The sequence below is a fragment of the Acinonyx jubatus genome, chromosome D4 (assembly GCF_027475565.1).
Source record: "Acinonyx jubatus isolate Ajub_Pintada_27869175 chromosome D4, VMU_Ajub_asm_v1.0, whole genome shotgun sequence".
Taxonomy (NCBI): Eukaryota; Metazoa; Chordata; class Mammalia; order Carnivora; family Felidae; genus Acinonyx; species Acinonyx jubatus.
In genome coordinates this window covers 24,218,002-24,244,786 of record NC_069391.1, presented here as the reverse complement: position 1 = coordinate 24,244,786, position 26,785 = coordinate 24,218,002, and the positions used below count along the sequence as shown (strand labels likewise).

Here is a 26,785-nt window from a genome sequence, read left to right as displayed (position 1 = left end):
TAAATAAGAGCATGTTTAAAGAGCTTGGCAGGGCCTCGCCCATGTTGCTATTATTAACAATAAAGCAAGGCCAAGGGCACTCACACTGAAGCTGGATTCCAGGTTTCTACCAAGTGAGACATCTAGGATCCAGGAAGCAGGGTAGCTAGTCCCTGCACTTGTGGGAGGCAAACAAGGCCCATGCGTAAGACAGAGGAGCTCAGTCAGTTAAGCGTCAGACTTTGGCTCAGGTCATGATCTCAGTTTGTGAGTTCGAGTGCCACATCAGTCTCACTGCTGTCAGCACAGAGCCCACTTAAGATCCTCTGTCCCCCTCTCTCTCTACCCTCCCCACTCAGGCTGGCTCTCAAAAATAAATAAAACGTTACAAAAAAAAAAAAAAAGACTAAGAACCATAAAACTACAACTGAGTACAAGAGGGATCAGCAGTCACTACACCTTTTCCGGATGACTGATGTTTGTTCAAAGAGCCTGGTGAAGGAAAGAGCACCGGAGTCCTTGACCCTAAGCTTTCATTCTTAGCTCCACCGGTCACCTGTGTGACTGTGGTTAAGTGATTACTTAACCTCTAGAATTAAAGGTCTTCATCAGCAAAATGGACATATCTACTTTACAAAGGTCTTTTTTTGGAGGGGTGGCAGGGAGAGGAGGAGTATTTGTGGATTAAAAAAGTGCATTTTAAAACACAGTTGACACTTAATATTTTTTCTATACATTATCTTGATGTTCCAGAAAATACCAAGTAAGAGCTCCCAAGGCCTATGAGAAAATCACTGAGGAAGGGCCCTGGGCTCAGAAAGAACAGCTGAAACTCCACAATGATCCACAAGAAGACTCTACCAGATCTAGGAACTAAACAAACTTCATGCTTTGAAATCTGAGCAAATCCAAAGTATTAATTGTGTGAATCCAGTGAATCATAGGTCATAAAAGCTTCTACAACAGTGAGATTCAAAGCTCAAAAGACACAGAGAAAGATGCCTACATAGGTGCCTAGGAACAAGTACAAGTCGTACAACAGGACGATGGAAATGATCAGTGAGGAATAAATGCACGTACCGCCCTGGTGGAGCACTAAAGCATTCCTGTACCTAACTATAGTACAGTGACATCTACAGGAGGGAACTGGCTGTAATAAAAGGGAAAGGTTGTCTCAATTTGGATTAGATGTTTTGAGTTCTGATGCCTAAAAGAAACAAGGTTCTAGGGGCAAGAGGAAAAACAAATACTCAAATTAAGAGAAAAAAAATGTTTAAAAGATTTATTTTATGATGAAGATTACCTAGACTAGCAGTCTATAAAAAGGATTCTAGATCAAGAATAATCTATTCTGGGGGTGTCTGGGTGGCTCAGTGGTTAAGTATCCGACTTTTGGTTTCGGCTCAGGTCATGATCTCACAGTTTCCAGAGTTCGAGCCCCATGTCGGGCTCTGTACTGATAGCATGGAGCCTGCTTGGGATTCTCTTTCTCTCTGTCCCTCCCCTGCTCACATGCATCTCTCTCAAAATAAATAAACTTTAAAAAATTAAAAAAGAAATGAATATTCTGAAATAGGCTAGAAAAAAAGTAAACAAAACAAGAAAACCCAACATTTATAAATCTGCTTTCAACATATGTTCTGTGTCCCTGTGATTTCCTTCCTTTTAACAGTCTAGAATACAAATACCAGAAATCTGCCTGGCATGCCAGCACATCTCCATGCTGGGTTTATGGCTGATAATAATAATCAAACATGGCCTTCTTCTTCCCACAGCTCAAAACTTGGTCTTAGAACCCTGTCTGCATGGCTCCCGGAGCTGCCTTCACCAGCTGATGAGAATTTACACCTAAGAGAAAACCTATTTGAAACCACTGCTTTAACCTAGATTATTCATAACTTACAACGAAGTACTTACTTGGCCCTGTACAAAAGCAGTCAAAAGGAGAAAACTGTCCTTAAGAAGTGAAAAATAGAACTACCATAAGATCCAGCAATTCCACTTGAGTGTATTTATCCAAAGAAAACAGAAACACTAACTGGAAAAGATCTATATGACCCCATGTTCATTACAGCATTACTTAAAATCCTCAAGATATGGAAACAACCTAAGTGTCCATCAGTGGATGAATGGATAAAGAAAATGTGGTATAAGTACAGAATGGAATATTACTCAGCCAAAGAAAGAAAGAAAGAAAGAAAGAAAGAAAGAAAGAAAAGAAATCTTAGATGGACTTCAAGGGCATTATGCTAAGCTAAATAAGTCAGACAAAGAAAGACAAAAACCATATGATCTCACTTATATGTGGAAATGTTACACACACACACACGCTTGGTGGCCAGAGTTGGGAGAAGGAAATAGGAAAAATGGGTGAAGGGAGTCAAAAGGTATATGCTTTGTTATAAGTCACAGAGATGTAATACACAGCATGGTGTCTAGAGCTAATAATGCTGTATTGCATATTTGAGAGTTGCTAAGAATAGATCTTAAAAGTTCTCATCACAAGAAAAAAAAACTGTTTTGTAACTACACAAGGTGATGGATGTTAACTAGATTATCATAATCACTTCACAATGTACTATTCAAACATTGAATCATTACGTTGTACACCTGAAATTGATACAATGTTATATGTCAAATACACCTCAAGTAAAAAGGTAAATAAGGATAGAAAGACAAGAAAAGAGAAGAACTGATTTCCAGAAAAACAAAAAAAGGAAACTATCCTGGGGTAAGTGGTGAGGGGTGAGGGATAAGCCAAGCTCTATAAACCATTGCTATTAGCAGAAAGGGGAGGGAGGAAGGGAGATAAAGTTACCCAGAGGAACAAGTGGTGAACACCAAGCTTCATACAGTAGTTGTCAAAACAGAAGTTTACTTCTACTGGTCTGATATATAACCACAGAGACTAATAGATTGTGACCAGGAAGATTGGGCGAATAAAGAAAACTGGAAAAAAAAACAAAAAAAATCTCTCCTATTTTCCACTCTCAGAGAGAGATGGTTTCCAGACAAAAAAACAAAAAACAAAAAAACAAAGAGCAATTTAATCAAACACACACACACACACACACACACACACACACACACACACACACACACGGGGCCTGGGTGGCTCAGTTGGTTGAGCAGTTGACTATTGATTTTGGCCTACATCATGATCCCAGGGTTGTGGAATCAAGCCCCACGTCAGGCTCTGCACACGGAGCATGGAGTCTGCTTGGGATCCTCTCTCTCTCTCTCTCTCCTCTCTCTCTCTCTCTCTCTCTCTCTCCCTCCCTCCCTCTCTCTCTCTCTCTCTCCCTCCCTCCCTCCCACCCTCCCTCCCTCTCCCCTGCTTGCACTATCTAAAAATTAAAATTAAAAAAATCTTAAAAAAAGGAAACACACACACACACAAACTATAAGGTAGCTATACAAATACACAAGGATGCCACAAATAGCCTTGTGATTAGCATAAAATGAAGATGCTAAAAATGTTTTAGAAGTGTATTTGACATAGAAAGGTGCTCATGACATAAGATTTAAAGTGTAGATTACAAAATAGAATGTTCACTATAATCCAATTTTCTTGTGTTTTAAATTCTGAAGGCATAAAAGTCTTAAGGCATTAGTAAACATTTAGATGCATAATGGGATTTTGAGTAATTTTTATTTTCTTTTTGTTTCTCTGTAGTATTCTCTAATTTAACTATACAAAATGATATCTAAGAAATTAATTTTTTTCTTTTAACAATCTGCTGCAATTAATTAGTAATTTGCTTTTTCTTGATGTATAACCATCAGAAGTAACATCGGTTGCGGTAGAAGCCGTGTGCTGCTCAGATTTACCTCTCCAGCCATAGCTGTTTCCACGTGGATGGGTAAGGAGAAGTCCAGTCTGATCAATGATGTGCAGACCATTAATATCCGGCCACCCTATGCTCCATCTTACAGCTCATTAGAAACCTCTATCTTTAGAGGCACCTGGGTGGCTCAGTCGGTTGGGCGTCTGACTTTGGCTCAGGTCATGATCTCACAGTCTGTGAGTTCGAGCCCCACATCAGGCTCTGAGCTACAGAGCCTGGAGCCTGCTTCAGATTCTGTCTCCCTCTCTCTCTGTCCCTCCCCCGCTTGCATTCTGTCTCTCTCTCAAAAATAAAATAAAAACATGGGAATGCAAGCTGGTGCAGCCACTCTGGAAAACAGTATGGAGGTTCCTCAAAAAACTAAAACTAGAACTACCCTATGACCCAGCAATTGCACTACTAGGCATTTATCCAAGGGATACAAGTATGCTGTTTCTAAGGGACACATGCACCCCCATGTTTATAGCAGCACTACCAACAATAGCCAAAGTATGGAAAGAGCCCAAATATCCATCGATGGATGAATGGATAAAGAAGATGTATATATATACAATGGAGTATTACTCGGCAGTCAAAAACAATGAAATCTTGCCATTTGCAGCTACGTGGATGGAACTGGAGAGTATTATGCTAAGTGAAATTAGTCAGTCAGAGAAAGACAAAAATCATATGACTTCCCTCATATGAGGACTTTAAGAGACAAAACAGATGAACATAAGGGAAGGGAAACAAAAATAATATAAAAACAGGGAGGGGGACAAAACGGAAGAGACTCATAAATATGGAGAACAAATAAAGGGTTACTGGAGGGGGTGTGGGAGAGGGGATGGGCTAAATGGGTAAGGGGCACTAAGGAATCTACTCCTGAAATCATTGTTGCACTATATGCTAACTAATTTGGATGTAAATTTAAAGAAATTAAAAATAAAATTAAAAAAAATTATAAAATAAATAAAATAAAGTAAAAACATTAAAAAAAAAAAGAAAAAGAAAGAAACCTGTATCTTTAACAAACTGTTTTTGGATATAAATCACTTGCAACCATAGTATCTCAAAAATAATCTTTAAAAGAAAATGGTGTATTCAACATTGTACTGGAAGTTCCAGCCAGAGCAACGAAGCAAAAAAGGAAAAAAACAAAACAAAACAAAACAGCACCTAAATTAGAAAGAAATAAAAGTATCTTTATTCACAGATGATTCTCTTACATATGCACGATCCTAAAGTAACCACAAAAAATTATTAAAGCTTATGAATAAATTCAACAAAGTTACAAGACACAAGATCAACAGGACACAAGTCAAACACTCATGATCTTGGATTTGGCAATGGTTTCTTTTAGACAGAACAGCCACCAAAGCACAAGCAACAGAAAAACTGGAAAACTCACAAATATGTGGAAATTAAATGGTAGAATTCTCATTAACCACTGTGTCAAAGAAGAAATCAAAAAGGAAATCAAAGAGTATCTTGACCCAAAGAAAACAGAAACACAACAAATGATATTTATGGGACGGAAAAACAGTTCTAAGAGAACAGTTTAGAGTGATAAACGCCTACATTAAGAAAAAAGATCCCAGGGCGTCTGAGTGGCCCCGTCGGTTAAGCGTCCGACTCTTTATCTCCACTCAGGTCATGATCTCGGCGTTCATGAGTTCAAGCCCCACGCTGGGCTCTGTGCTGATGGTGCAGAGTCTGCCTGGGATTCTGTCTCTTCTTCTCTCTGACCCTCCCCCACTTGTGATCTCTCTTTCAAAATAAATAAACTTAAGACTTTTTTAAACAAAAAAGATTTCAAATAAATGACCTAACTTTATAGTTAGCTGTGAGTACAGGGTTTCCTCTTGGGGTGATGAAAAGATCTTGAAATTAGACGGAAGTAACGGTTACATAACATTGTGAATGTACTAAATGCCACCTTAAAAAAGTTAATGGTTAATTTTATGTTATATGAATTATACCTTTAAAAATGCAAAAAAAAATATTTTTTTTTAAAGGCAGGGGAAGGGAAGTGGGGCGCTGTCTTAAAACCTAAAATATTTTAGGGGCTCATGGGTGGCTCAGTCGGTTAAGTGTCTGACCCGATCTCAGCTCAGGTCTTGATCTTAGAATTCAAGCCACATGTTGGGCTCCACGCTACGTGTGAAGCCTACTTTAAAAACAAAAACCAAAAACCTAAAATATTATAAACAAGTTGATTTTCTATTCAGAAAATACAGATTTTTAAACAGATGTTAAGCAGTTTCATCTTTGCATGTTTTTAAAATAAAGCTACTTTCTCAAACACTTCTTAAGAATAATATTAATAGAGGGGCGCCTGGGTGGCGCAGTCGGTTGAGCGTCCGACTTCCGCCAGGTCACGATCTCGCGGTCCGTGAGTTCGAGCCCCGCGTCAGGCTCTGGGCTGATGGCTCAGAGCCTGGAGCCTGTTTCCGATTCTGTGTCTCCCTCTCTCTCTGCCCCTCCCCCGTTCATGCTCTGTCTCTCTCTGTCCCCAAAACAATAAATAAAAACGTTGAAGAAAAGAATAATATTAATAGAATGTTCCATTTCTTACCAGAAGACTCTTTTCCATTCTGTTTTTCATAGAGGGTGCCCACAGACATCAGGAAAACAATAACCAGGAATACTGGAATTCTCCATGAGCCCGCCAGGGATGCTGAAAATTATCAAGAGTTAACATTTTTAGTTGAAAACCTAGCACACATCTTAAAAGAATAGTAAACTGACATAACAATTTGCCATAGAGGACGTTAACAAAATTGTTTCACAGGGAATTTTTTTTTTTTAAAGGCCCTAAGAGAGATGAAGCCTCAATTCAGGGTTTGTCTCAGTTAAAACCAGCTCTGCTGAGGCCCCTCGTCTAAAATTGGGTATGTGCCAGGGGAGCTTGGGTGGCTCAGTTGGTTGAGCGTCCAACTTTGGCTCAGGTCATGATCTCATGGTTCGGGAGTTTGAGCCCCGCATTGGGCTCTGTGCTGACAGCTCACAGCCTGGACCCTGCTTCGGATTCTGTGTCTCCCTCTCTCTCTGCCTCTCCCCTGTTTGTACTCTCTCTCAAAAATAAACACTAAAAATATTTTAAAAAAAAATAAAATTGGGTATGTGCCAGCCTCCCCTTAATGGGCTCATATCACCTGAGGAATCAAGTCCATTCTAATGCACACCTAGGATTTAAGACCATCCTGAACTCAAACGTTCCATTTAACCTCAAAATTACCTGCATCAGTTATAGAACCTAAAGTCATGGAGCCTGATTTCATTTCCTGAAAATACCACTGGGTGTGAACTCCATCTCTCAAGAGCGGGTGAAATGGCCCAGAACAGCACGGCGAAAAGCTTCAATGTATCCTCAGTTTAAAAGGCAAAAACGCTAACGAGCGCCAAGGACCAGGTACCTACCCACAGGCATTTGTGTTTCCCTGAGTAAATCTAGAGCCTCCTGAACTGCTGCCTCCTCCTCTGCCTTCCCCAAATTCAAAATGAGTCACATCGGACATTAGGGGATCTTGCTAATATACTCCTCTAGGATTCCAAATCAGCAAAGCTAGAAAGCAATGCTTTGTTCCACATCAGTCTCTAAGCAAAGAAATACTTTCAATCAGCTCTGGTGTTTTATTTTTAACTGTAAGTAGCTCTAAAAACTACTTTAAGTAGGCTAACTACTGCTCTAGGTTACTGAATTTTGTTTTTAAATTAGAACCTAATGTTCCCTAAGTCTTAACTTGGAGATAAGAGTCCCTGAAAAAAATCACTCTATAACATCCTAGCAGCCATTCAGCTAACAGTAAAGAGTCCCAAATACCAGGAAACTCATTCTTTTGAGCAGCTGACACTAATCGTCTTTACGTTGAACAGATTTGTCTCCCTGAAGCTACTCCTTGCTCTGACGTCTCTCCCCCATAGGTAGAGAGATCTGTTTAAACCATTCTTTCACAGGACAGTCCTTCAAATAGGCTTCCATATTTTATTTTCTCCTTCCCTCCTCTTCCTCCCCACTCGTGTAGCCCAGTCCCCTTCTCTTACCCGGCATAAATACGTCTGGTTCCTGTAACTGTCTCTCACATACTTAACTGCTTATCTATATCCTCCTGAAGTATGACACTCATAAATGGCCATGACACTGTAAGTGTGCTTTACTTTTTAAGATATATTTATTTTTAAAGGACCTTTGAAAATGAACATTCAATATAATCAAAAGATAGACATGTTACAACATCTTTATTAAAGACTAAAGAAAGATTAAAGCAGAACATTTTCTAAAGATTATTTTAAAGAATGTTAAATGCAACATACAACACTACAAAAAAATTCACTTCAATTCAAACAATCAGCCTCTGCTGATCTTAAGCTAGACTTTCTTAGAGAAAAGGACCCACCTAAATGAAAAAGCAATATAATCCAGACAGGAATTGAAACTGCTCTCAAGTAGCGTTCAGTGCTTGCATTCCACTTGAATGAGACAGCCAACACATAGCCAACTACCAGTGTCCAGATCTTAAATAAATGAAATACAGACACAGTTGTTAATATATACACATGAAAATAAACAAACATTCGTACAAAATCTGCAAACATCTATACAGCATGAGAGCTGTGGATATAACACAGATAAGATGAAGGTGGTGGTGCTAAATGACATGTGTATAGATCTTCTTCTGTTTAAACAAATCAAGTTTTGAAATAAACAAGCATTTGAAATCCAGCATATATGGTTATATTATTTCAATAGTCTTGGGGCACCTGGCTGGCTCAGTTGGTGCAGCATGTGACTCTTGGTCCCGGGTTGCAAGTCCCAGCCCCATATTGGGTGTAGAGATTACTTAAAAATAAAATCTTAAGGGCACTGGGTGGCTCTGTCAGTTAAGCATCCAACTTCAGCTCAGGTGATGATCTCATGGTGAGTTCAAGCTCCACATCTGGCTCTCTGCTGTCAGAACGGAGCCTGCTTCGGATCCTCTGCCCCCCCCCACCCCCCACCCCCCACCCCCGCTTGCCCCTCCCCTGCTCGCGCTCTCGCTTTCTCAAAAATAAACATTGAAAAAAATAAAAAATAAAAATAAAATCTTAAAAGGCAAAAAATCTTAACCAAAAAAAAAACCAACAAAGTTTTAAGATACTTTAAAGTTCAAAACTATTTGATGCATAAAGATACTTAAGATAAAATATTCAATTTTTAAGCCATGGACTTAAATCAAGAGCTTAAGTCATGGAATTCTTCGAGTTTGCTCTATAGATGAATATTTAGAAAAGTACAGCAACAAAAAAGAAAGCTTTCCCAAAACAATTGGGTTAAAAGATTCCATCACAGCCTATGAAATATGTTGTTAACTGTGAGAAGAATTTTTTTTAAAGCTAGCAAGAAGGCAGCCAGCTGAAGTGTGACCCCTGAAGTAATCTAGGTAAGAGATGGTTAAACCTAGTCCAGAGTTATGTGGACAGCTGAAGAAGTGTAGCTGAAAAAAAATATTACCAGAGGAAGAGACAGAGAGAGTTGAGAACAGAGGAACCACCAGGGTCCCCCTCTCAGTTTTCCCTACACCAAAACTAAATGACTCTAGCACTTGGAAACACCTGCACAGCCCACACAGAAACTCTAATAATATTTACAAAAGATGGAAAACAATGTGAGCATCATAAACCTATTAATAACCTGAACCCTGGGGTGGGGGGGGGGGGGGCAAATTAAAGCAAAAAAAAAAAAACAAAACAAAAAAAACTTTAAGTTCCAATTCAGAGAATGAAGAAAAAGGAACTGATGTGATTACTACAAAAGACAGGAAAAAAAAAACAAACATCTCCTACTTTATTTGGGTTGTATCAATCAATAAAAACAGTCTTCTGGGGGAGCCTGGGTGGCTCAGTTGGTTAAGTGTCCCACTTGATTTCAGCTCAGGTCATGATCTCATTGTTCCTGGGATCGAGCCCCACGTCAGGCTCTGTGCTGACCAGTGCGGAACCTGCTTGGGATTCTCTCTCCCTCTCTGCCCCTCCCCTCTACTGTATAAATAAATAAAACAAAAAAATAATAGTCTTCTGGTCTTAAAAATGTTTTTAGCTTCTGACCTTAGACTTCAGCTTTGGAACCTTACTAAATAATAATAAATTCTGAAAAAGTCTCTATAATATAAAGAAGCTCATCAGAGTAAAATTTAGGATAGTGAAAAGTGAATAACCCAAAAGTTCAACTGGGAAGTAACTACAGAGGATTCACTCAATAAAATGTTATTCAACCATTACAGTGTTGGTTTTTTTTAAACAAAAACTATAGAGTTAAAAACACTCTTAAGATATGCTTAAAGAAAAAGCAAAATATAAAAAACACATGTGACATGATTATAGCCACTGCATGGTGGGAGGAAAAGTAAATGTACTAAGAAGTTAGTAACTGTATTTGGGTGATAAGATTCCAGTTTTCCTTTTCCTTTTTCTGTATCTTCCAAAGTGCCTTTAATGAGCACAAATTCTTTTATAATGAAAAGGAGATTTCTTCAAGCAACTCTATTAGATGAAATATTCAAGAGATCTTAAGCCCCAGCTATATGAGCACATGGGAAGTGGAACTACAGCTGCATCAAAACAGTTCAAGCTTGCAGAACCACACAAATTTAACCTGGGAATTCAGAGAATTTGAAGCAGGGCTGTAGAGCTCAGAATGAAATCAGCGTATAATGATAGCACACTTGCATACCAAATCTGTTAAAAAATGATCCTCAGCAAACGGTCAGTCTTTGGTGCGCACAGGGGTAATGAGCCCCACGCCATGAAACATTGAGTCAGTAATTCAGGTAAGAGACTAGAAAGCATATTAATTGAATTCACAGATTACACAAAATTGGCAACAGTCAATAAAAACGGAGATGACTATAATGCTTCAAAAAGATATTCAAAAAGATAATAATTCAAAAAACATTAAATTTAATAGAAAGATACAAAAATCTGCTCTTAGGTTCAAACTCACCTGCAAAGTACTGAATGCGAAGAGGATGGCTAGGCTACTTTTCAGTTCAGTGTGAGTCAGGAGTATAAATAGTGTGAGTGCCTATTAATAATGCTCATATCAGGAAAAATGATTGTTTCAATGACTTCCGCACTATCAAAACCACAGCCATAACGTTCAGACTGGGAAAGGAAATAGAAATCACCACATAGGAGATACAAACTATAGTTGGGGGGGGGGGGGGTAAAAAACTGCTCCATTTAGGAAAAAAAAAGAAGAAAATATGAGGATTTGATAGCTATCTTCAAACAGCTAGGAAAAAGTCATCTGGGAGAGGCATTCACCTTAACCCCTGTGGTCCTGAGAGCAGAAACAATAGGTGGGAATCAGGAAACACCACACTGCAGCTCAACATGAGGATAAATTTTCCTAACAAACTATAGCTGTCTAAAAATGGAATATTTTGTGTGAGCAAAAGCTGACCATAAGTCAGGGATAACAAAGCACAAGAACCTGCTTTCAGAGATTAAGCCTATGATGGTTTTTAAACTGACTTCTAGTAAGTTTCTGTTTCTTACCTGTACTCACAAGGAATCAGTATCACCTACGGGGAGAGAAAAGAGACTGCATACTTCAAAGGGAGACTCATGGTCTAAAGAGAAGCACATGTTTTCACCTAGTAAACCTGAAACCCACTGATAGCCTTATTTCAGTTTAAAACACCCACTTATTAAATACACTCCCCAATTCTACTTCTAGGAACTTGGTTTACGGAAGTTCCTAGTTTGGTTTATAGAAGTTCCATATACTGTGCACACAGATCTGAAAACGTTCACTGCGGCTGCAAAAAATATTTTAAAAAATAACTTAAATGTCATTTTGTAAAGGACTCTTTAAATAATGGTACCTCCAGAAACTGGAACAATTTTTCAGACTTTCAGAGGTATGATGAATATCTACATTCAATGACAGTATAAATGCACACGTGTGTAAATCTGTATTGGTGAAAATACACTCAGCCCAAATATTTAAAAATAGTATCTCTGGATAGTTGGATTTCAGGGGGCAATTTGCTTCTTTCTGCTTTCCTTCAAGTGTTGAATTTTCTAAAAGTATTTTCATCTTTATAAACAGCATATGTTTTTTGAGGTTTTTTTTTAAAGATTTTTTTTAAGTTTATTTATTTATTTTGAGAGAGAGAGAGTATAAGCAGGGGAGAGCCAGAGAGGAGGAGAGAGAGAGAATCCCAAACAGGCTCTACACTGACAGCACAGGGCCCAATGCAGAGCTCAATCCCACAAACCATTCGTTGAGATCATGACCTGAGCTGAAATCAAGAGTCAGATGCTTAACTGACTGAGACACCCAGACACTCTGCAAACGTTTTGAACTTAAAAAACCTCTTTTGGGGCGCCTGGGTGGCTCAATGGGTTAAGCGTCCGACTTTGGCTCAGGTCATGATCTCACGGTTTGTGGGTTCGAGCCCCACATCAGGCTCTGTGCTGTCCATCCAGAGCCTGGAGCCTGCTTTGGATTGTTTCCCTCTCTCTCTGCCCCTCCCCCACTCACACTCTGTCTCTCAAAAAATGAATAAACATTAAAAAAAAAATTAAAAAAAAAAAAACAACCTCTTTTGACCTATGGATATTTTTCCCCCAATATTCTGAAGCGTCTCCTCAGAAAAGAGTCACAGGATATTATTAGCTCAAAAAGTATGACCATTTATAAACACTTTATAGATTTCTTATTAAACCGTTATGATTACATAAATTACCAATGTTTGAAAAATGTTTATCAGATTATCCCAACACATATTCAGAGCTACAATAAGAATATTTTCTAAAAGACATCTGGAAAAAAAAATTTTTTTATACTATAGTACTATTAAAAAGAAAGAGCTGTATCTATTAGTGCTAACAAGGAAAGATGTGTATAATACAAAGATAAATGAAAGAGCAAGGTGCAAAATTGTATGTATATGTTACCCCATTTTTGTTTTGAAAAACAAATGCCCCATACTTTATATGTTCATATAAGCACACAAAGAAATTTTGGTTATTCATCAGTTAACAATAGTAACATGTTACCCTGTGGGAATGGTGGCAAAGAAACTATTCACTTTACCATACAGACTTCTATGTTGCTTAAGTTGTTTTGTATATAACATGTTTTACTTGAACCAATTTTTGAAATTGCTAAATATTCTTTAAAATAAATTCACCAAAAATAAGGATTTTGTACTTTCAAATTACAAATATAATTTCTAGTATGGATTTCTAAAAGTCTGTCTTTAAGAGTTTTATATTTGTCTCTACGCTTAGCATCTGAACAATCCTGTTCAAGTATGAATTTGCTTCCAGCTATGGAGGAAATCAATGAACCACAGTTTATATATAAGAGGGCACACTTTCTCAAATGTGTGTTCTTTAAAACAATGTATCCTTTTCAAAATACACATTTAATACTCACTTTAAAGCACCAATGTGTGCTCAATACCACATAAAATGTCCCATAAAAACTGGCAACATTTATTTAGCACTACAAACTAATAATCACATTTTCCTTTCATCAGCCTTATTAACCACATAGGCTTTTCTGATAAAATACTAAGTGCATAAAACATAAGTAGACTTTGCCTTTTAGACGGTTTTATTTATTGCCATGTGGGCACTAACCGGAAAAACAACTGGGCTTGCTTCTGTTGCACGTTTTTGCAAAAACAGTTTCCCAAGTCTTTCACAGCGAGAACAACCTCCCAGCAGCAGCCCCTGATGCATAATCCCAACTGCACAAATGTACAAATCTCAATCAGTGATTGCTTCGGCTATTTCATTCTCCTTCAAAACAGCTGTATCCCAATTTGAAAACTATTCTCTTTTGTGGTGTGGCAACTTAGAGTCAAGTATCTTTTATAATCAGCGTCTTTGAGAAAGAACCTAAGCACTGGCAACTTTCCTCCTTACTGATGCCAGGCAAGCAAAAGCACACCTAGACAAGGGTTCAGAAGTGGAAGTGAGTGGGCCCGGCTGGCTGACTGAGAGCCTCTTGGGCAGTACCGCCAAACACTTGGGAACCGTGCAAGGAAGCTGAGAAATCATGGAAGCCAACCCTACGCTTCACACAGCTGGAGTGGAGTGGCCCATAGAAGAGCCCTGGCCGGTCAAAGGTCACAGAACAAGCTATTGACAGAGCTCAGTTGAGAATTTACAGTCTCGGGGCACCTGGCTGGCTCAGTCAAAAGGGCATGGGACTCTTGATCTCAGGGTCATGAGTCTGAGCCCCACACTGGGGAGATTACTTACGAAAAAAAAAAAATTAAATAAGTAGAATTTACGGTCTTCTCACCTTCTGCCACTATTCTTTCTACCTCATACTTCTTTATAAAGTAAAATGGAAACAATGGGATCAGAAACCGTGGAAGAAATCAAATCTATTACTATTACACAAAAACTACAGAGGGTCTCCAAATCTTCTAACATGTATGGACTAAGTAAGAGGGACAGGAAGATCAAAACACTCCCAGCATAGAAGGGGCAGGGGAGGAGAGGGAATTTGCTTTTCAGTTTTATCTTGATAACTCTACATCATGGGAAGATGCCAAGGGCCCCAAGGACTGTGTCACAGGTGAGCTTGGTGCAACAGGTGTTTTTTTTTTTTTAAGTGCTTAGAAATCACTTCTGAAGTCCCTACAAAATTCTAATATATTTCAAACTGTTTAAAAGAATTATTCACACCATAAATGCTTCGTCTTTCACTTGCAAGCAGAATAGAGTGTTAAGAGACTGAAGAAACCCAAAAATGAGGTGAAGAGGAACAGAACTAGAAGGATAAATTGGCAACAAGGGAGAACACAGGTATGGAAGCCACTAGAGAGGAAAACTGTACAGGACTTGGAAATAGCTGAACAGATACAAAGATAAAAGAAGGAAAGTGATGACCAAGGTTTCTAGAAGACTAGAATCCAAGGGTCTTTGGGGGAACATGTGTGGCTAGTCCAGTCCTGATATTCTTCTACATTTTTCCCCAAATAACTAAAATCAGTTTCTATTCTAAAAAGTTAAACTAAAACATTTAAACACAACAAAGTAGGGGCACCTGGGTGGCTCAGTCGGTTGTGTCCGACTTCGGCTCAGGTCATGATCTCACGGTGAGTTTGAGCCCCATGTCGGGCTCTGTGCTGACAGCTGAGAGCCTGGAGCCTGCTTCAGATTCTGTGTCTCCCTCTCTCTCTGCCCCTCCCCCGCTCATGCTCTCTCTGTCAAAAATAAATAAAACATTATAAAAATTTTTTAAATAAAATAAAAACAAACACAACAAAGTAGGGGGAAACTTTTAAAAATTCTTATCAAAGGTTCCTAAGAGTTTGCTGACAAAAGAATTTTGCTGATTGGGCTGCTGAACCATTTACTGTCGGAATAAGCAGATCAATCTCTAAACCAGTCTTTACACCAATGAAATCCCTCTCTCATTCTTCACAGGATAATTGTAAGTAGAAAACAACACCCATGAAAGCACCTGATACAGTGCCTGGCATGTGATAGATGCTCAAAAGTTGGATCTTAAAGGTATGAAATGTCGGCTCCCCAAAACGTAGATTTGCTTAAATGTAACTTTTCTCCCTCCCTTTCCCATCTATGTCTCTCTTCAGCAGCAGGTTCAAATTTACAAGTTGTCTAGAAAATATGGACTCTTTCTCTATACCAAGACAGCTCTGTGTGGGCTCACAGAACCACACCGACTGTGAACTCTGAGACAGGAAAGTTACAGAGTGGGCTCCTTGCCCAGTCACACGACGTTCCTTCACTTCAGGTCAGGCCTTAATCTGCCCTTTTGGCGGAGAGCTGAGGACTCCCTGTCTCTGCCTCCCAAGTACACCTCTCCCCCATCTACCCGCCCACCCCTAAGGGTTGCTGCAAGAAACCACAACTTCAAGCCTTGTTTCTCCCAAATTCAGATCAACCTAGGGGACCCACTGGTTCGATTTAAGCCCCTCTACCATTCCTATGCACTTCTAGTTAACTCATACTCTCTTTTACAGTAGTTTTGTTTTCCTCCACTCTTTTCCTGTGCCCCCATCACTGTAGCCAAACAGCTCTTGCAAGCCTTTTAAAAATCACTAATTGGGGGCGCCTGGGTGGCTCAGTGGGTTAAACATCAACTCTTGATGTTGGCTCAGGTCTTGCTCTCATGGCTCATGAGACAGAGCTCCAGGGCCGGGCTCTGTGCTGACAACAAGGAGCCTTGTTGTCAATCCTTGACAACAAGGATTCTCTCTCCTTTTCTATCTGCCCCTCCCCCTGAGCGCTCTCTCTCTCCCTCTCAAAATAAATAAACAACAAAAATCATTAATTGGCTAGACCTTCCTCCCGCCTTCTAGCCAAATTAATATTGGCCCTTACTCCTCTTCCATTCATTCACAACTCATACAAGGGTATTCGAGTAAAGTACAAAAATGAGGGTTTCTCCTCTGTAAAAAAAGATATTCAGAAATACATACATTCAGCTACAGGCACTTCTTCACTGGTACTCAATTCCTCATCTCATTTTTCACTGGGAGTAACTGGCAGAAATGCCGTTATTCCAGAAATTCCACTAATCTTGCCAATTTATCCATATATTCAACTTCTTAGTATAGTATGACATTGTTATTTATACGTTAGATCTTTTACTTTCCAATTTCCTATAGTTTCGTGGATATGCTATGTGGTCTTGCCAACAGTAATTTACACTAAATTGAAGTATCAACAGTCAAAATGTCAGCAGAAACCGTACATGCGTCTGCCTTTGACAAGACTGAATTTCTTGAGGGTAGAAATCAGGTCACAGTATTTATATTTCTTAACAGCATATAGTATTCGGTCTTATATGAGGCAGTCAACTGAACTGTGAAACAAGAAATAGCACGGAAAGTATAAATAACAGGGTAAAGGAGATGAAGCATACTCTGGATTTCTTCACAAGTTATGTGACTTTGGGACGATCACATTCTCTGTGCCTCAGAAGCCTCTCCTGAGAAGTGGCAGGCATCTGACAGTAAAAAAAAAACTCCAGGATCACTCCCACCTGACAATCCAGCAAGCCCCAGGAGTTCAAAGGTCATTCCACATCCCTCTTTTCTACAACTGAAATAGCCCAGGCCACTTGGAGGCCAAAGCTGGTCTGATCACTTAGCAGTTGCACACACAGACAGCATTCCAAAATTATGGATGAGGTGCTCCCCAATATCTCGCTGGCCCATAATGGGTTGGTAATGACGTGTTTGTCTGCCATCTCCATGAGAACATGTTCATGTATGATTCCATGACCTTGAAGACAAAGCCTGCATCTTACTCCTTTTAAACCCCTACAAACCCTAGCATCCATCAACACGTTCAATCCCCTTTCAATGGAAACTGAGAGGTGGTAGTGGCAGAACAAGAGAATACAGGAGTTCTGGAATCAATTATCACTCCACCAATAACCTTAGCAACTCAAAACTCACACATAAGGGGTATCATTTTGCAACTTGATGTCAAGGTGCGCTGAACACTGACCAAAGCAAAGAAAATTATTTTTAAATGGTACTGTTTATTGACAAATTAGCATTCTCATGCAATAAATATTCACCTGTTTTTAATAGCCCTCAGTTAAATAGTTGGGGGATTAACTGGTCTAGAATCTAGTCTGAGTTAGGAAATGTGCCACTAGATTATCTTTGAAATCCTTTCCAATTCTAAAGCTCCCAAATTTTCTATGAATAAGCGCAGGGCGATCCAAGAAACAAATCTACCTCTTCTTTACTCAGTCTGCTTAAGTAATCCAGGCGGGAGGCAAGGTACTCTGGTACAGCAGTCCCTCCACAAGTGGTTCCCAAGAAGTCGAGTGTGGCGTGGGAGCAGGCCCAGGTGCCTCACACCAAGTATGCTCGAAAGCTCCTGAACTCAGAAGCAGCAACGGCCTTTGAAGCAAACTTCGTCTTCTGACTTGAGAAACTTGAGTCAATCCGTCCCTTCTTTGTCCCTAACTAGCCCTAGCCTGATAAGTAGTCACTTCTCCCATCTGCAGGATGACAAGCTGGACTGGGATCTCTAAGGTCCCTTCCAGGTGGTATCCAGAAAAGTCTCCCGTGAGAACTAAAGATGGTCGGACCCCACCCCCCGCCGCCCCGCACGCTGCCCAGGGGTAAATTCAAGTCCACCTGCCCATGCTCAAGTCAACCTGAAAAGCGGAACTGCGATTCCCAAACTAGGGACACAACCACCTTAGAGTATTAAGATGGGGGCGGGGACAGGACAGCTGTTTCAAACCACACCCGCCCTCTCTATGGAAGGAAGTGGGCCAAGTTCCTTAGGTGCAGGGGAAGGAGGGCGGAGACTTCTGATGGTCCCTGCACAGTGAGGAGGAGCTGCAGGATGGCACCCTCGGGAGCCGGGTGTGTGTTGAGGGGTGCCCTGGGCCCACGGACCGTGTCCGAGTGGCCGGCCGCTCACTCACCCACAGGCTGCTGAAGTAGTCCAGCCCGCGGCAGATGAGCGCGCCGGCGTGCGCCAGCAGCACCTGCACGCCCAGGTAGCTGCCGAGGCAGTAGAGGCCGTAGAGGAGCGGGCCGCCGGCGCCCAGCAGCAGCAGCAGGCGGCGGCGGCGCAGCGCCTGCTCGCCCAGGGCCTCAACGCCGTAGTCCGCGAAGCAGAGCGGCAGCAGCAGCGCGGCCAGCACGATGGGCGTGTGCGCGCGGTGCAGGCGCTGCAGCCAGTGGCGGCCCAGGCGCGTCAGCGAGCTCTTGAAGGGGTGCAGGAAGGTGCCGCACAGCACGGCCCACAGCAGTGGCCGCAGGAAGGCCTCCAGGATGAAGTAGACGAGCACGGCGGCGCCGCAGCACAGGCACACGAACAGCACGGCCCCCGTATTGTAGAAGGCCTGCTTGATGGGCTTGTCGAAGCGCAGCGCCAGCGCCGGCGTCCTAGGGGTCTCCCCGCAGCTGGCCCCGCTTCCCGGCCCGACCGCGCGCGGGACCCGCGGCGCCCGACCCGGGGAGCCCCGTGGGCTGGGCGCCTCGGCAGGGTGGCCGTCGTCGGCCATGGTGCCTCTGCTGCCGCCGCCAAGAGGCGGTACTGGAAAGCCGAGCGAGAGTCGCGGGAAAGAGGTAAAGACGCTCTGCGCGCAGCATTATGGACGTTGTAGTTCCTAGCTGGCCACTGAGCGCCTACAGGTCCCATGGGGAACTACAATTCCCAGAGGGTGTGGAGAGTGTTCTTTCTCCCCCAATTTCCTCCGCCCATTGGTCCCTGCAGATGCAGGTAACAGGTTTCTGGGCTCATCATCTGCAGAGAGAGAGAAAAAAAAAGTTCCTCACCCATTGGTTAAAGTTAACTTTTCAAGGGGCGGAATTCCAAGAGGCACTACGTTCACAGTTTGAAAATCCGGGCTGTACATTAGAATCCCAGGGTGGAGGAGCACTTGTGCAAGACGATCCCCACATTCAATTTTATTGGTTTATTTAAGAAGCAAAGTGCTTGCTCTGGTATAGGACTTTAAATAGCAGGGCCACCTGGCTGGCTCAGTTCATTAAGCATCTGACTCCATTTCGGCTCAGGTCATGATCTCAATGGGGTGATGGAGCCTGCATCAGGTTCTGGGTCAGGTTTTGCGCTGACGGCTCAGGTCCTACCTGGGATTCTCTCTCTCTGTCCCTCCCCTGCTCGTGCACACACACACATACACTCTCTCTCTCTCTCTCTCTCCTTCAAAATAAATAAACATTTTTTTTTCCTAGCGACTACCGGGGTGCACCTGGGTGGCTCAGTCGGTTAAGCGTCCAACTTCAGCTCAGGTCATGATCTCACAGTTTGTGGGTTCGAGCCCTGCGTGGGGCTCTGTGCTGACAGCTCAGAGCCTTGAGCCTGCTTTGGATTCTGTGTCTCCCTCTTTCTCTGCCCCTGCCCTGCTCATGCTCTGTCTCTGTCTCAAAAATTCTTTAATAAATGAAATAGCGATTACTGTATGTCAGACCCTGTTCTAAGTGCCTCATTCACTGAATCCTTAGAACAATCCTACAGAGAACATGGTGTTATTATCCCCACTTTACAAGAGGGAAAACTGAGGCACAGGGAAGTTAAGTACCTAGCCAAGGTCACACAGCTGCTAAGTAGTAAAGGCGTAATTCAAACTCAGAATCTGGCTCCTAAGTCAATTGTTTTACCTACTATGCTAACTGGTGTGACAAGTGATTTTTGGCATGTTTTTTAAAGCTCCTCAGTGGACTGTAATGTACAGCTACTGTTGCCATTGGGGTAGGTGTCAGTGAGCGAGATATCTAAACTCATAAAAGAGCCCTAGACCAGAGTCCCAAACTCCCACTATTTCTTTTTGAGACCTAGGGTCAGGTCGCTGGAGTTCCCAACCCCAATTTCCTCTCTGTCACATGGAAATGACAATAACAGAAGCTCTTGTCTCAGAAAAGAAAAAGAGGAAGCTCTAGGGGAGTGCAAAGTGCTTCTGTTATTATGTTGGAAAGGTCCTGGGATCCAAGCCTACTAACACCTCAAACAACACCTAAAAACAACATTTTTGTTAAAAGGAGATGAAAGAAGGGAGGGCAGAAGGAAGGAAAAAGAAAAAAGAGAAAAAGAGCAAGCAGGCAGGCTTTACTGGGTACCCAATCTGTGACTGCTTTGAAACCCTGCAGGTTACCCTTTTTCTGTTTTCAATAAGTTTTCATATTAATTTAAACATAATTAAAAAAAAAATTTTAATGTTTATTTTGGAGAGAGAGAAAGACAGAACACAAGCGGGGGAGGAGCAGAGAGAGAGGGAGACACAGAATCTGAAACAGGCTCCAGGCTCTGAGCTGTCAGCACAGAGCCCGATGTGGGGCTTGAACCCACAAACCGTGAGATCATGACCTGAGCCGAAGCCGGATGCCCAACCGACTGAGCCACCCAGGTGCCCCAATTTAAACAGAATTTTTGTTTCTCTTCTAAAGTAGACAGGACAAATGTCATTATCCACAGGTTTCAGATGAAGAAATTGTTGCTTACTAAGGGTTGGAGGCAAGGGGATTCAGAGCATAAAGTAAAAGAAAAAATAATTCCTTTCCATCCCATTTTTTTTTTAGGTTTCAGGTCACAGCTCTTGGTTTTTTTTGTTTTGTTTTGTTTTGTTTTTGTTTTTTTTTAATTTTTTTTTCAACGTTTATTTATTTTCTTTGGGACAGAGAGAGAGCATGAACGGGGGCGGGGCAGAGAGAGAGGGAGACACAGAATCGGAAACAGGCTCCAGGCTCTGAGCCATCAGCCCAGAGCCTGACGCGGGGCTCAAACTCACAGACCGCGAGATAGTGACCTGGCTGAAGTCGGATGCTTAACCGACTGCGCCACCCAGGCGCCCCTCACAGCTCTTGTTTTTCAAGTGGCCTTTGGACTTTGACTCTGTAAATATATTGCTTCAGTGGTCTTATATTTGCTTTACTTCTTTACTTTGTCTAGAGCTGCTGAGACTATGGTTGCAATCATGGCCACATTTGCTTTCAGTGCCTGTTTTACACTGACCCCAAGCTCTTATTTATATTGCAATAAAGCCTTAGCCTCCCTCCCAAAAAGTCCTCGGTAATGAGTAGGGAATCCCAAAGAGGGTACCTTACAAATGGCCAGAGCCATGAGTCCACCACCAACCACCCTATATCCACCCTGCTGCCCACACGCGCTGCCTGACTCCAGTTCCTATCATAGAATTGCCAGTGCCTATGTCACTATTCCCAGATCCTGGATACTCCCAAACTTCTAATCCTCAGAGTGCCAAAGAGCTGGGTTCCACTCAGAGATGGGGAGGAAGTCCTTCTCCCTGACTTGCCCACCCTGTGCCCTTTTGTGACCCAAACCCTAAACCAGGCAACTTGTACTCAGTGTATTGTATCTCTTTCCATGAAGAGTTCCTTCCATGTCTGGCCTTCTGTCCTCTAGCCACAGGGGCTCAGAACCTACCCAAAAAAGTAGGTGAGGTAACAAAGACCAAGTATCCTCTGTCCTCCTCCAACCAAAGACTCAGCTCTCTTCCTCTTGTTAGGAAAAAAAAAAAAAAAATTTCCATTTTACCAAAGTAAGGTTGCCTAAACTGTTTGGGGCCCCAGCTCAGCAAATCAAAAATCAAAAATCCCCTGTCATGGTGTTCTGCTTCCAAGTCACAGCAAAAGGCAAAATGCTGACTATTTCAAAACTGTTCTAATAGCCAAAGTAATAGAACTGACAAGTGTCCAATAGAATTTCTAGTCAAGAATGGAATTCTGACAGAAATGATGGCCGCAGCACTGGAAACGAACTAGACTAACATTTATATGGTCTAATGTAAGTCTGGGTTCCCACAGAATTTTGCTTACCATGCTATGGCTGTACTTACCACACTATGGTCAAAGTTAAGCGGTTTACATGGGTTTGCTTCATCTCTGTGCCCCCAGCACCAGACACAGCGTATGACATTCATAGTACAAAGCAGAAGCTCAGGGTTTGCTGAGCAAGTGCATGAGCAGTAGCCTTTCAAAAAGCCTGTTTGTGCTTCCTCCAGGAAATGCTACTGAAACGCTGAGAAAGTTTCTGGTAGGCATTCTTGTGGTTGAGAGCAGAGACAAATTAAAATACTGAGGTGTAGGACCCACAAACTAAATTTGAGAAGGGTACGCACAGTCCACCCAATCCTCTAGCTCATAGGATGTATGCTTTTAGGCCTCTCCTCCAAATCACAAGGCCACTTGAGTTTTCTTTGTTGGCCCCATTCCAACCGCCTCAGGCAAGAACAGCCTCCATGGTCATCTAGGATACAGCGGAGGTAAAATGGACTCGGGAGTGGATCAAGCTGCCTTTGGCCTTCCTGTTGCAGAACCCATCAATTCCCTGATCATTTAAACCAGTTTTAGTCAGGTTTTACATTTCTTGCAACAGAAAGCTTTCTGGCAGAGAAAATAATACCTATATCATTGGCTGTTGTGGGGATTTGCAAAATAAGAGTGTGTCTAAAGCAGCAGCATAGTGCTTGGGATATGGTGAGAATCTGACAGTGGTCCTCAGGGTGACAAAGCGGCTCTCTTGAAGCCAAAGAGGTAGCTCTTAAACAACAGTTAATGTCCACAGACTCCCATCCCCCCCCCCCCCCCCCCCCCCCGCCCCTTCCCCAAGGTATGGAGATAAAAGCCCCAGAGATAAAGCAAACACAGGCGGGAGAGGATTCTCCAGAGCATTGTATCTTGGAGTTCTCCAAGTGTCTCTACAAACATTTGCTGAATTGTGCTGAGCCCTTGTTGTGCACAAAATCCAGTGCCTACAATGGAGTGTGTATGAACAAACAAAGGAAACAAAAGAGACAAACCAATAGACTCTTTAACTGTAGAGAACAGATGGTTACCAAAGGGGGGGGAGGGAGAGGGGAACTAGGTGAAGGGGATTAAGAGTACACTTATCTTAATGAACACCCAGTAATATAGAGAATTGTTGAATCACTATATGGTACACCTGAAACTAATTTAACACTGTGTTAACTCTACTGGAATTAAAAAATAAGCAAAACAAAAAACCATGCAGTGTGTAAGTCACGTATCAAGTGGTATGTATGCACGGTGGAGGAGGAGAGATCATGTGAAAAAGTAATCAAACAGACATGCATTCAAATTCCAAATAGGAATTACCACTTTCCTTTGCTAAGTCCAAGGCAGACATTGCTAATCAGCCACTGATCTCTTTCTCCCTGAGCCTAACATAGCCTCAAGATCCTTGGGGCACCCAGGCAACTCAGTCGGTTGAGTGTCTGACTTCGGCTCAGGTCGTGATCTCGCAGTTTGCAAGTTCGAGCCCCACACCGGGCTCTGTTGTCAGCACACAGCCCACCTTGGATCCTCTGTCTCCCTCTCTCTGTCTTGTGCTCTCTCTCAAAAAATAAGTAAACTTTACAAATAAATATATTTGAAAACTCCTCAGCAGAACATTGTAGGGAACCACTATCAACTAAACAAAGTAGGCACAAAAGATGAAATTTACTTGCCTTCCCTACCATGGATGTCTGATACTAGATAAAACTGGCAGGCTAAAAAGGTAGATAACTGTTTTAGGAAGCTTAGGAAGGGGGTGCCTGAGTGGTTCGGTCGGTTAAGTGTCCGACTCTGGCTCAGGTCATGATCTCACCAGTTTGTGAGTTTGAGCCCCGCACAGGGCTCTTGGCTGTCAGCACGGAGTCTGCTTCAGATCCTCTGTCCCCCTCTCTCTCTACCCCTCCCCTGTTTGCCTGTGCACTCTCTCTCAAACATAAAATAAACATTGTTTAGGAAGTTAATCAGTGCATATGTGAGAAATTACTAAGAGATTAAAAAAAATCTCAGTGGCTGAAGAACAAATATTGCCAACAAGTCCGATACCATCCCTAACTACACCCCCCCCTTCCCAATCTGGAACACATGACCCCACTTACTGCATGGGTCCTGCCAGTTCCCTGAGTAAAGTGTAGCCTTTCCTGCCTCTAGGCTCCCATCCTTCAGGTCTGTGCCTTCCAGCTTCAGCCAATCTTCCATGCCACGTCAACAAAGATAATCTTACTAGTTAATGAAAGGATTAGTGAAGAGATTATCAAATTGATTCAGCGAACTCAACTGAGGCCCATGTACCCAGGAGAGAACCAGGTGATTAAGAAGCTTGGGCAGTTCTTTTGGGAAACACCCTCCCACCCCAACACACACACCCCCTCTAAAAAAATTTTTAAGTCTGCAACCAAGATAGCGTACTCTTCTAGGGTGGGAGGAAGGTGGGTTGGGAAGATGGGTGAATTTCGTGATTAACAATTCTGTGCTGAAAGCCAGAGTGCCTATCCTGAAAGTGGTTGGTCTTAGGTGTCCTCAGTTGTGGCTCTGTGTCTTTACGGGTCAGACTTACATTTTTTCTGGAATGGTCGAGTTTGAGAATCACAGATCAGGATTTGGAATGCTTAGCCTGCCCCTTCCTTGGCTCTACTCCTAACAATACACTCAAACGAAGGCGGAGGCCACCCAGGGTATAAACGCCCACCCTTCTGGGTAAATCAGAGTAAGAATGAAAACCAGAAGATGCTGGATGCATTTCAAATTGGCCAAACTAATCCTTCTTTATTTATAAGTAAACTATTGGCATTTGAGAATCAAGTGTCACTTGTTTGTATGTTCTTGGCAACACATGGTGATGTCACTGAAGCCTCTGGGCGGTCTCTCTCTGCCCTCCTGCTCCACTCAATTCTCTACATTGAAGCCAGAGTGACCTTTCTCAAATACAATCTGATCCCTTCAAAGCCTCCTTAACCCTGGGAAGAGTCCAGCCTCTTTACTATGCCTCCCAAGGTCCTCTGTGATGGGGCCACACTCACCTTTACTCCCCACTCCCTGCCTCGTCCTTTATCCCTCAGCACTGTGGTGGAATGCATAATGGCCACGTCCTAACCCCTACAACCTGTTAGGTGTGCTGCCTTCCATGGTAAGAGGAACTTTGCACATGTGATTAAAGATTTTGAGAAGGGAGATTATCCTGGGTTATACGGGTAGAGTCTAAGTGTAATCTCAAATATCTTTATCAGAGTGAGGGAGAGAGAGGAGGCTACCTAAGAGGAGAAGCAATCTGACCTAGGATGCAGAGAAATTGGAGTGCTGGGGCCACAGGCCAAGGAATGCCCACAGCTACCAGAAGCTGGAAGAGGCAAGGAAGGATCCTCTCCCCTGGATTTCCCAGAAGAAATCAGCCCTGCCATCATCTTGATTTTAGCTCCATAAGATTCAGTTCAGACTTCTGGCCTCCGGACTTGCAAGAGAACACATTTCAGTCATTTTAAGACTAAATATATGGTAATTTGTTACAGAAGCAATGGGAAACTCATACAAACCTTGTCCAATGGCAGTGGTTCCCGAACACATCCTGCTGGTCTTTCTTCTGGAGTTGCTCTCCTTTTTCCTGGGGGTCTCTCCCATACCTTTTGTCTGCTTTATTCCTACCCCTTCCTTAAGATTCAGCTTTAGGCCCAGTGCCTACTCTCCTGGTTGCCCCAGGCTGGGTGAGGGTCTCTACTCCAGGTTTGCACCACACCTGAGTACATCCTTCCCACCTCAGTCACCAATAGGTATTATCATGGTATTTATGTGTCTGTCTCCCCACTAAGCTGTGCACCTCTTTAGGGGCAGAAATCAAAAGCTGTTCTTCCTGCAGTCCCCTCTGTTTCATGTCTAGCACAGGACCTGGCACATAAGAATCCCCAATAAGTGTTGAAGGAACGAATGAACAAGTGGTCAAAGCTTCTTGACCTCCCAGATTCAGGTGACTTTGACACCCACTCCACTTCTGCTGTCTGTTCTTGCAGCTTATCCCCTGGCCCTTGCCCCTGGCACTGAGCCCTAAGGAAATCCCAAGTCAAACATCAGCCAGGAGCAGGTCTGACAGATGAACTACCCACTGAGTATCCTGCAAAATAAATACCACAGGGAACACTTAGAATACCAAGAAATAACGAAATACTGTACTGTATTTGTTTTCTTGGGGGGTGAAGATCAGCCTATAGTGCAGAATGTGGTAATGCCTAATTCTTTCTTAAAGTGACATTCCTTGAGCTTCTCAATCGAGCCCCCATAGCACTGACCACTCAGCTACTACTTTCTGCAATTCCCATACCTCCATAATGATTCAGGAGACTCTACTACTAAACTCTAACTATTCCTAACATATAATACGATTTAGCTCCCAGTAACCCCGTAACTGAAATTCTGAGAGCTAGTTTTGTGCTACAACGGATGAATACTGTATACCTGAAATGGGGTCATAGGTCTCCATTTACTATTTGATAAAGGTATTAAGCTGAAGCTATGAACACAATTTTGTTCTGCACACTGTTTCTCTAGAAGGGCTTTTACCTGACTACTGCCACATGACTTTACTCTTTGTCAGACAAGACAGGCTGCCAATCTTCTCCAAGGTCTACGAACTCAGGAAGACTTTACTAATGGGAAGCATGTAAAACAAACCACAGAAAACCAAAACAGACCACAGCAAAGCAA

At 42.3% G+C, this 26,785-nt stretch overlaps 1 protein-coding gene across 5 annotated transcripts in view; it reads right to left on the bottom strand.

Moving 5' to 3' along the window:
- TMEM245 (transmembrane protein 245) overlaps nt 1-18,875 on the bottom strand; it is a 100,696-nt gene extending 81,821 nt beyond the window's left edge. For 4 of the 5 annotated variants that reach the window (XM_027034780.2, XM_053204838.1, XM_027034778.2 and 1 more), the window contains exons 1-3: nt 18,241-18,874; nt 8,207-8,324; nt 6,385-6,486 (exon numbers count right to left, since the gene is read on the bottom strand). In XM_027034780.2, coding sequence (XP_026890581.1) covers nt 6,385-6,486; nt 8,207-8,324; nt 18,241-18,825 — 805 coding nt within the window. In that variant the 5' untranslated portion in view covers nt 18,826-18,874. Of the gene's footprint in view, nt 1-6,384; nt 6,487-8,206; nt 8,325-18,240 lie in introns of all 5 variants that reach the window. The other variant, XM_027034781.2, reaches the window with a different exon arrangement.
- Nucleotides 18,876-26,785: the final 7,910 nt, after the last annotated feature.